At 36.5% G+C, this 8,446-nt stretch overlaps 3 protein-coding genes across 4 annotated transcripts in view; 1 reads left to right on the forward strand and 2 right to left on the reverse strand.

The window, feature by feature from the left end:
• Positions 1 to 1,786, reverse strand: part of LOC107272317 (probable ribonuclease ZC3H12D) — a 43,042-nt gene extending 41,256 nt beyond the window's left edge. Inside the window, exon 1 of the mRNA XM_015749354.2 lies at positions 878 to 1,786. Coding sequence (XP_015604840.1) covers positions 878 to 1,204 — 327 coding nt within the window. The 5' untranslated portion in view covers positions 1,205 to 1,786. The remainder of the gene's footprint in view (positions 1 to 877) is intronic.
• A 338-nt stretch (positions 1,787 to 2,124) lies between these two features.
• On the reverse strand, positions 2,125 to 3,068 carry LOC107272329 (U6 snRNA-associated Sm-like protein LSm4). Its single transcript, XM_015749403.2, has 5 exons — positions 2,970 to 3,068; positions 2,839 to 2,880; positions 2,655 to 2,753; positions 2,380 to 2,563; positions 2,125 to 2,301 (listed from the first exon to the last, which is right to left on the reverse strand). The coding sequence occupies exons 1-5, from the start codon at positions 2,970 to 2,972 to the stop codon at positions 2,201 to 2,203; spliced, it is 429 nt and encodes a 142-aa protein (XP_015604889.1). The 5' UTR covers positions 2,973 to 3,068; the 3' UTR covers positions 2,125 to 2,200.
• LOC107272319 (aspartate--tRNA ligase, mitochondrial) lies at positions 2,986 to 7,142 on the forward strand. 2 transcript variants are annotated; one of them, XM_015749360.2, is made up of 9 exons: positions 2,986 to 3,265; positions 3,389 to 3,637; positions 3,711 to 4,079; positions 4,139 to 4,315; positions 4,381 to 4,560; positions 4,671 to 4,778; positions 4,843 to 5,058; positions 5,126 to 5,522; positions 5,591 to 7,142. In XM_015749360.2, exons 1-9 carry the CDS (start codon positions 3,161 to 3,163, stop codon positions 5,749 to 5,751), a joined length of 1,962 nt encoding a protein of 653 aa, XP_015604846.1. In that variant the 5' UTR covers positions 2,986 to 3,160; the 3' UTR covers positions 5,752 to 7,142. The 2 variants fall into 2 exon arrangements, with proteins under 2 accessions (XP_015604846.1, XP_015604847.1); XM_015749361.2 differs by having other exon boundaries at positions 3,128 to 3,265; positions 3,427 to 3,637.
• Positions 7,143 to 8,446: the final 1,304 nt, after the last annotated feature.

The following is an 8,446-nucleotide window of genomic DNA, read 5'->3' on the forward strand; positions in this document are numbered from 1 at the left end:
AAAAAAGAATATAAATTATTTTCATTCAAAGCTAACGAATAAATGATAAAAATATATCTGATCCAATTAATAGTGATTTCTTTATATTTACCAAAATTCCTAAAAATCATTTTAATACTCTAGGATATCGTTTTTAAAATGGTATGCTGTTTGGTGCAAGATGCAGGAGGCCGATTTTCTTGGAGTCTCTTGTTCTTACGGGTCGGCTCGACTGCTCGCTCATTCGAGTAATTATCGTTTGGTTAGGCTATCTCGTGATCTGGGTTCACGAAGTGTCCCCTGTCCAGGGGTATGGCACTGCGGCGCCGCCGGATACCGGACTCAGAGCCGTGTGCCACTCGTGATTGCCATTTGTAAAAATGTACTGGTTCGCGGGTATTGGTTAATGGGTATATAACTATACGTGAGTATAATGGATGAGAGGCAGCCCAGCCGTGCCAGATTCAGGTTTGTTGACACGGATCTCTTCGTCTTAGTCCGGGTGGAAAGGCAGGAGAGCCACCTTACTTTGATCTTCGTTCTATCGGGCATTGGAACGTCTGTCAGTCCGAACGCATGTCCATTTCTTAACTAAAATCCTTAAGGCCATCTTGTCCGCTTCAATATCTTGTAATTATACAGGCCATTCGGAACGCATAGAATATTTTCAAATTTAGCCCATGATAACATAACCTAAACGTAATCTTGGGTGACAAGTTGAATCCGACGGCATTAATAACGCATACGACTGTGAAGTGCGTATTCTTTGCCATTTAGATTAATAAGCCGTTTTACAATGTCAGCCGATATGCAGATTGGCGGTTATAGATGATATGAGTAACGCTGATTCATTCAAGATCATGAAAGTATAAATGTTAATGTGTAAAAAAACACTTACCTGGACCCTGGCCGCAATTTCGAGTAAGGAATCGGTGAGCGGTTCCCCAGCCCCACTCCAACCACTGCATACTGACTCGGGGAAGACCTCCAGCGACACGAGGACTTCATTCTCGTTTCCGACGGGACGGTCGCAGGACGTGATGTCCTCGTCCTCCTCTTCCTTATCTTTATCCTCTGCTTGCTCTCCCTTGTCATCCCCTCTTGCGGTCTCATTTTCCTGGGATAGGACCAGTCTCACGCCGAAGAGTCGGATTATCTTCTCGTTGCGATTTCTCAGGGCCGCGAGGCTTTTGCGATTAACGCGGACGCGCGGAGCCTCGCCCATTTCTCTGACATCCCATTCGGACGCGTTCTCGGCGCCTTCACTTGGTGAGCCGTTGCCACCTCTTTCTTCCTCCTTCTTCTCCTTGACGGCCTCCGCCTTCCCTCACTTGTTTCTCTCTACACCTTCTCTCTCTCTCTCTCACTCTTCGTCTACCTGGTTTCCCTTTACCTATGCTGCTTCATCTCTACTTCCTCCAGGTGTAACGATATATGTTGTACATTATCGTATGTTTGCTGCTTAGCCTAACTGCCACAGCGCCCCACCTGCAAAAAGAGGTTCCTCTTTTTGCACTTACATCAGCCTCCGGGTGACACTCACTGCACGGTAGCTCCGACACCCGTTCGCACTTTATTTGCTTGAGATAGAATTTTGCTGTTTCTTGAGAAACTACCTCCTGGCGACACACTCCGGATCCGAGGATTATTTTTCACTACAGCACTCGACTCTGCGTTATCGATGGTATCTGCTTTTTGCGATTCTTGCACCACCTTTTAGTGAGATTAACAAGCTTGGTTGGGACTAGTGGTGTACAGTTGGGTTTTGATTTTAAAAGTTTGTTTCTGATTTTAGTTTTTAAACGTTAGGACTGAATTTTACGATTGTTTTGGATTTTTATCTTTGTAGGAACTTAATGTTGTATGTTGATTTTGAATTTACAGAATGAGTATTAATAACTGTGTTTATTGTAGATTACTTGGTGTTTCGAAGAGACAAGGAACGAAGCACATAGATTTAGCTTAGATTTATGAGCTGTAAAATAGAACTTGTTGGTATTTTGATAACAGGATATTGTACATGTTTGAATAACTTTTGACATTTCTGTATCTTTAGTGTTTGTTTATGTTTGAAGAGTAGACAATCATTTTCAATGTTTAATAAAAGTAACTTGATTTACTATCAGTATTGAAAGCATTCCATAATATTTTGCAAGTATTTTATTCCAATGAGCACTTAAAGTAAATTAATTATAGTACAATGGTAATATGTACATTGTTCCTACTTAGGTCGTGATTTATTTTGTGGTTTGTTACCTTGATTGCCTCCACCACGACCTAACGGTGCAGGGCCTCTGCCACCTCCACGACCACCAAAGGCACCTGGATTGAAAAATTCAATGTTACACTCATGTATTCTAATAACTATTGAAAATTATTTTGCATCTCAATAAATTGTACCTCTGCCAGTACCACGTCCACCTCTTTGATTTTGACCACCGCGACCCTTCATTTCTCCACGACCTCTTGATTTCATCTGTACATCTTCTTTGACCATGTCTATGACTTCGTCAGGTATTCGAAGGTATTTAATTGTGCTACCACGGATATAGCACTCTGGCATTCTCCAAAACTTATCACCATCCTAGAAAACGATTTAACAATATCATATACAACATTAAATCATAATAATATACTAAAGAATTTGTATATTTGTGATCACAAATATATTTTACCCGTGAGGTGCAAATGACTTCTCTGAGATTGATATTCATCCAATTGTCACAACTGACCAAGTGACCGTTATATGTTTCTCCATTCTTCAATTCAACCAGCTAAAATAGATATCCAAAAAGGTTAGATTAACTAAAAACAGAAAATATCAGACAGTAATCATAGACAACGAGGTTAGGATTTTACCATAGGATGGTTTTGAGCAGTTCTCAGCAAGGAAAGCGGTAACTGCAAAGATAAAAATTAATCCTTGTAATATACATTGAAACGTGTATTACTTTAATTTACTTGAAAGGTGTGTAATGTAATGAGCTTACCATTTTTAATCAATGTTTAGATAGATACCGCTACGCACACAAACACAAAATGTAACTCTTATGAGCGCTACTGCTTTTGGTCCTATACATACACGTATTCTTGGCTCGTTTTACGGGTGGAAGAGTAACTGTTAACCCGCATTGAAATTGCATATTTTGACACAATAAATTGTGCATTATTACTTATCAATATGTTTAATCGAAATAGACTATTGTATAATTTGTGCAAGTATAAAGTATCAAACAATCGTGCAATTATCACTCAACAAATTTTAACAGCAAACCACAAAAATAATGTAGGTTCATTCTAAATTATAGTATATCATAATAAATGATATGCTTACCAGGCAATTTGTATTTTAAGCTTATAATATCTTTATCCTTTTTTCAATAAAATTTTGTATTGTGCATTTTTTTAGATAACTGGAATTAATCACAGTCCTGTCTCCGGTTACAGCCATACCGTGGCTAGCAAACATCAATATAAAGTAGTGGAAACTATTGCTCCAGTTAATAAATTTGTTAATCGAACGCATACCTGTGGTGAATTAACTATAAATAATGTTGGAGAGAAGGTACATCTGTGTGGTTGGCTGGAATTTCAAAGGATGGGGAAATTTCTTGTTCTTCGTGATGCATATGGATCGATACAAGTAATTGTTTCGGATGTTAGTGTCAAATAATGTTTCTGCTTTATCAATTTGTAATATATATGTTCAATTAAAAATTCTTTTTTTTTAGGATAATAGTTTAGTACAAAATATTAACCATTTGCCATATGAAACTGTAATCAGTGTAACTGGTACAGTAGTGGCCAGACCTGTTGGTCAGGAAAATAAAAAAATGAAGACAGGAGAAATAGAAATTCAATTAGAGGCTCTAGAGGTGTTAAATATTGCGACACCCCAACTTCCATTTTCAATTAGGGAATATAATAAAGCTAAGGAGGCCCTTAGAATGCAGTACCGATATTTGGCATTACGTTTTCCAGAGATGCAAAGAAATTTGAGGCTCAGATCAAATGTTCTTATGAAAATGAGAGAGTATCTCATCAACAATTGTGATTTTGTCGATGTTGAGACACCTACACTCTTTAAAAGTACACCTGGGGTATGTTAATAGAACATACAGAATATTGTATTATGTTAAGAATATCTTCATATTACTAGGGTGCTAGAGAATTCGTGGTACCCACCAGACACCCTGGCCAATTTTACTCTCTGGTACAGAGCCCACAACAATTCAAACAACTTCTTATGATTGGTGGGATTGATAGATACTTTCAGATTGCAAGATGTTACAGAGATGAAGGATCTAGACACGACAGGCAACCAGAATTCACACAGGTTCGACAGTGTATAATTATGAATATTTGAAGTTCGTGTAATCCAATGAATATATTATTTTACAGTTGGATATAGAAATGTCTTTTATTAACCGAGAGGGATTAATAGAAATGATAGAGGGCTTACTGCTCCATTCCTGGCCACCTGAGTTAAGTTCTATCAAAGTTCCCTTTGATCATATAACATATAATGATGCTATGGAATTATATGGCTCTGAGCAACCTGATCTAAGAATCCCCTACAATGTAAGATCATACGCGTAAATAATTTTGTAACTGTAATCTGATTCAATGAAGTCTCAATCCAGTACCGTAAGGACTTTATAATCATCCAGTATATATATTCTTACTTACAGATACAAAATATTACAGAGCTCATTAAACAGTCTAGTACTTTAATGGATAAAACTGACTTTGAACATAATACCTTCGGTAGCTATGCTGTAGTTATACCAAATAGTCAAGTAAGTAATTCCGTATTGTCTTATGTAGTAAAAAATATGATTAAAAATATTCCATGATATTTAGGATTGCTTAATAAACTCGTTAAAATCACAATTCAATGATATGGCAAAGAAACAATTCCCTGGTGCTAAATTAGTACAGGAGAAGGTGACTGGTGACTCTTGGAATTCAAAGTTGATAAAATTATTCTCTGAAGATGTTACAAAGAACATCGCTGATAAACTTAATGTAAAAGAGGGGGATACACTCTTTATTTCATTTGGAGAAAAAGCTGATGCAGTGAGTGCATACAACTACCATTATAAATTCGTGACACGATGTGTATATAATGATATAAAATTTACAGCAACAAATAGTAGGAAAATTGCGTGTCGAGTATACAAACGTATTGGAGTCCAAAGGGAGAAAAATAAGATCCTCTGATTATCTATTTCTTTGGGTCGTGGATTTCCCTCTATTTTCACCTGGAGAAACGAAAGATACATTAGCGTCAACTCACCATCCATTCACTCAGCCACATCCGGACGACATGGACCTCATCTCCAGGGATCCTCTGAAAGTTCGTGGACTCCATTACGACTTGGTACTCAATGGGTCCGAAATAGGCGGTGGGTCCATTCGAATTCATAATCCAGCCTTACAGACAAAAATATTTGACATGTTGGACATCGACAAGTCCCAAATGTATCATCTCCTAGAAGCTCTAGCCAGCGGTGCACCACCTCATGGTGGTATAGCACTAGGTAAATCCTTTAAGATATATATAATCTCAATAATTTCTTCTTAATACTTAATTAAACCAAATTTTCAGGACTGGACCGTTTAACCTGTCTACTCTGTAATGCACAAAGTATAAGAGACGTTATAGCATTTCCAAAAACTATGGAAGGTCGAGACTTAATGTCAGGCGCTCCTGTACCAATTTCGTCTGAGGAGATGGAAGCGTATCATATAAAAACCATAAACGTATGAAAGATAATCTTCTTCAGTTGGAGTAGAGCAGTCTTCTTTAATTCGACGAATTATATTAAACTTATATACAGATTCGTGACGATCACGAGTAACAGATACAGAGTGTCCGTCGTGGTGGACTTTGTAGTCCCGTTGCAAAGTTCTGTTTCGCAATAGCAAATGATTTCCTTATCCGGTTTATCGTTATCCAGAAAGGGCATCTTCTTGCAGCCTACGTCAACTTTGTATCTTCCATAAATATTTCCACAACGTCTTGTGATAACTCTTTCCACGTACGGTATTGCTTGCCAATTAGAGTCCTTACCATCCCAATTTTTGGCCAGGATTTCTTTGCCAGTGGCATCGATATAACGGTATTCAATTACTGTTAATTTGGAATACCTTATATAGCTTCTTTTTCGATCACTTTCTCTCTCTACTGTCTTAATCAAACTTTTTGGTTATTTTTTTTTAAATATATAAAACTCACCGTCGTTAATGAGCTTGACGCAACCCGTGGCGATAAATCTACAATAGGTCGTCTTGACAGGATTGAATTCGCAATTCTTGTCATCGATTGAATTACAGGAGTAACAGCGGAAGCAGAATCCTGTTAGGAATATTTTATGCGCATCGAATTATGGATTTTGCTTTACGAAATATAATTTTTGCGTGAACTCGCCTGATTGTAATATAGTGACGAGTCCGATAGTCGCGTAAAAAATACCAATTGACATTCGGACAAATCCTTATCGGACGTGGCGGACATTTTTATTGCGAATTGAACATTTGTGTCGTTTGTAATTTGTTATAGCCAATTGTTGATGTGATCGATTATGAATGGAAGTTATATTATATATGCGCAGAAAGATAGACTGTACAAAAGAACCGTGAAAGATATAATATGTTAAGATTTATAAAAGAATTATTTTATTCAAGGAAATTTTTCTTACGGTGATATCAATGGTTTACACTAAAGTAAAAATATACTATCTTTTACGTGACACTTAAGTTGGTTAACAATTTTAGTAGTGCAATGAAAACCAATCAGACGAAAATAAACGACAATCGGGACACCAATGACTATGTATCGACGATCCTCTTGTCGTAGTAATTTATACAGGGTTATTCAGAAGTATTGTACCACCTGAAGACGTGATTATACTACGGAAATAAAAAAAGACCGACCAACTTCAGTCGGTGCAATACTCCTGAATAACATAGTATTTAATTCAATATAAATTACGTGAAATCTTACGTAAAGTGTCAATTATCCAATTCGATCTTAGTTCAAATTTCGGATTTAAACAAATAAAAGAATTCCCATACGATGCGGGATAACGGGACAAAACATAATTTGTCTAAATTGTAGAAAATAATAAAAAAAGCCGCTGTTTCTTTAATCCCTTATACTCTGTTTAAACAATTAATCTGCCTTTTATCTTCTCAGGGACAAAATAAATATTTCGATTTCTCTCGAACTACTCAAAATGGATTAATTAAAAAAAGAAAGAAACTATAATGTTCCCAGTGCAATTTTAAGCATAAAAAAATACAGAAAATCATAAGAAATCACAATACACATTTGCGATATGGATTATAATTAAGAAATTACCTTAAACTTATGTTCCATTCTCGACAACCGCTTTCCCCAATTCCAAATGTAATATTTCCATTGTCCCACCATCCATACAAAAAAAAATCTCATCAGAAAGAAACAACGGTTATTAATGGTTCTCGGCGAATTGAAAAACTTTTATTTCTTCTTCGACTCCACTCAACACGACGATCGATGCTTAAGAAATAAATATACGTCTATTGGATTAACATTATGCATTCATGACTCATCTATAATAGTTCTTATCAGAGCCCATATTCTCGAACAGCTCTTATGAATCTCGCATACGACCGGCCAATGACTTTCAATCGAAAAGCCGTACGTGACAATCATTAAGGCAGTCACCACAACACCAGGAACACGTTCAAATATCGATATTAGAATCATTCGAATTCCGCCCAGAGTCATATCGCAGGAAGTTTACATAATGTACATAGCTGGCAGTAAGGACGCTCAAAGTATAACATACACTTTATACATTACGATGAAAGGATTGAGATACAAGGAAACTGCTAGGATTTTTTTTGAAAATTCCAAAAATGAAGCTGTATTCAGCAGTCACTTTACTTAATAACAAAAACACACAGGGTGATAATTCAGTGCATTTTTACTAGGTGAAAAAATATTTATTGTATCCACGTATGATAACCGTGCAATAACAATAATAATCAGGACTCCAGAAATAATTAATTCAAAATTACTCAATCGTGCCCGACGAATTGCAAAATTGTTAAACACTCTTGGGAATCTTTTTTTTACTTTTTTCTTCCAGCTGAAAGTCATGTTCGCTTTTATTTTTCTTTACATATCGATGCATACGTATCTGTCCCTGTCTTTCGGCGTAATCTTTCATTATTGTGAAAATGACGTCATTAATGTATATTATGATGTGACGTCATTTTCACAATAATCAAAACTTACATCTGAATACAGGATGTATAGATCTTTCGGCATCGATCAACTTGCGTGTGTAACAGTAGCTTTACTGTGGTCGTCCTAAAAAGAAAAAAAAGAAAATAAAAATAAAGAAAAAAAAAGAAAATAGTCTTGGTACGGCATCGAATGAATAGTGAATAATGACGACTTAGGATTGGGGGG

This window comes from Cephus cinctus, unplaced genomic scaffold (assembly GCF_000341935.2).
Source record: "Cephus cinctus unplaced genomic scaffold, Ccin1 Ccin1_scaffold1163, whole genome shotgun sequence".
Lineage (NCBI taxonomy): Eukaryota > Metazoa > Arthropoda > Insecta > Hymenoptera > Cephidae > Cephus > Cephus cinctus.

Coding starts and splice junctions, on each gene's coding strand:
- LOC107272329 (XM_015749403.2), bottom strand. Junction 2,754..2,838: donor CTGCTCAAAACCATCCTATG/GTAAAATCCTAA, acceptor TATCTATTTTAG/CTGGTTGAATTGAAGAATGG. Junction 2,564..2,654: donor AAGTCATTTGCACCTCACGG/GTAAAATATATT, acceptor ATCGTTTTCTAG/GATGGTGATAAGTTTTGGAG.
- LOC107272319 (XM_015749360.2), top strand. CDS start 3,161: ATGTTTAATCGAAATAGACTATTGTATAATTTGTGCAAGTATAAAGTA. Junction 4,316..4,380: donor GGCAACCAGAATTCACACAG/GTTCGACAGTGT, acceptor ATTATTTTACAG/TTGGATATAGAAATGTCTTT. Junction 5,059..5,125: donor TTGGAGAAAAAGCTGATGCA/GTGAGTGCATAC, acceptor TAAAATTTACAG/CAACAAATAGTAGGAAAATT.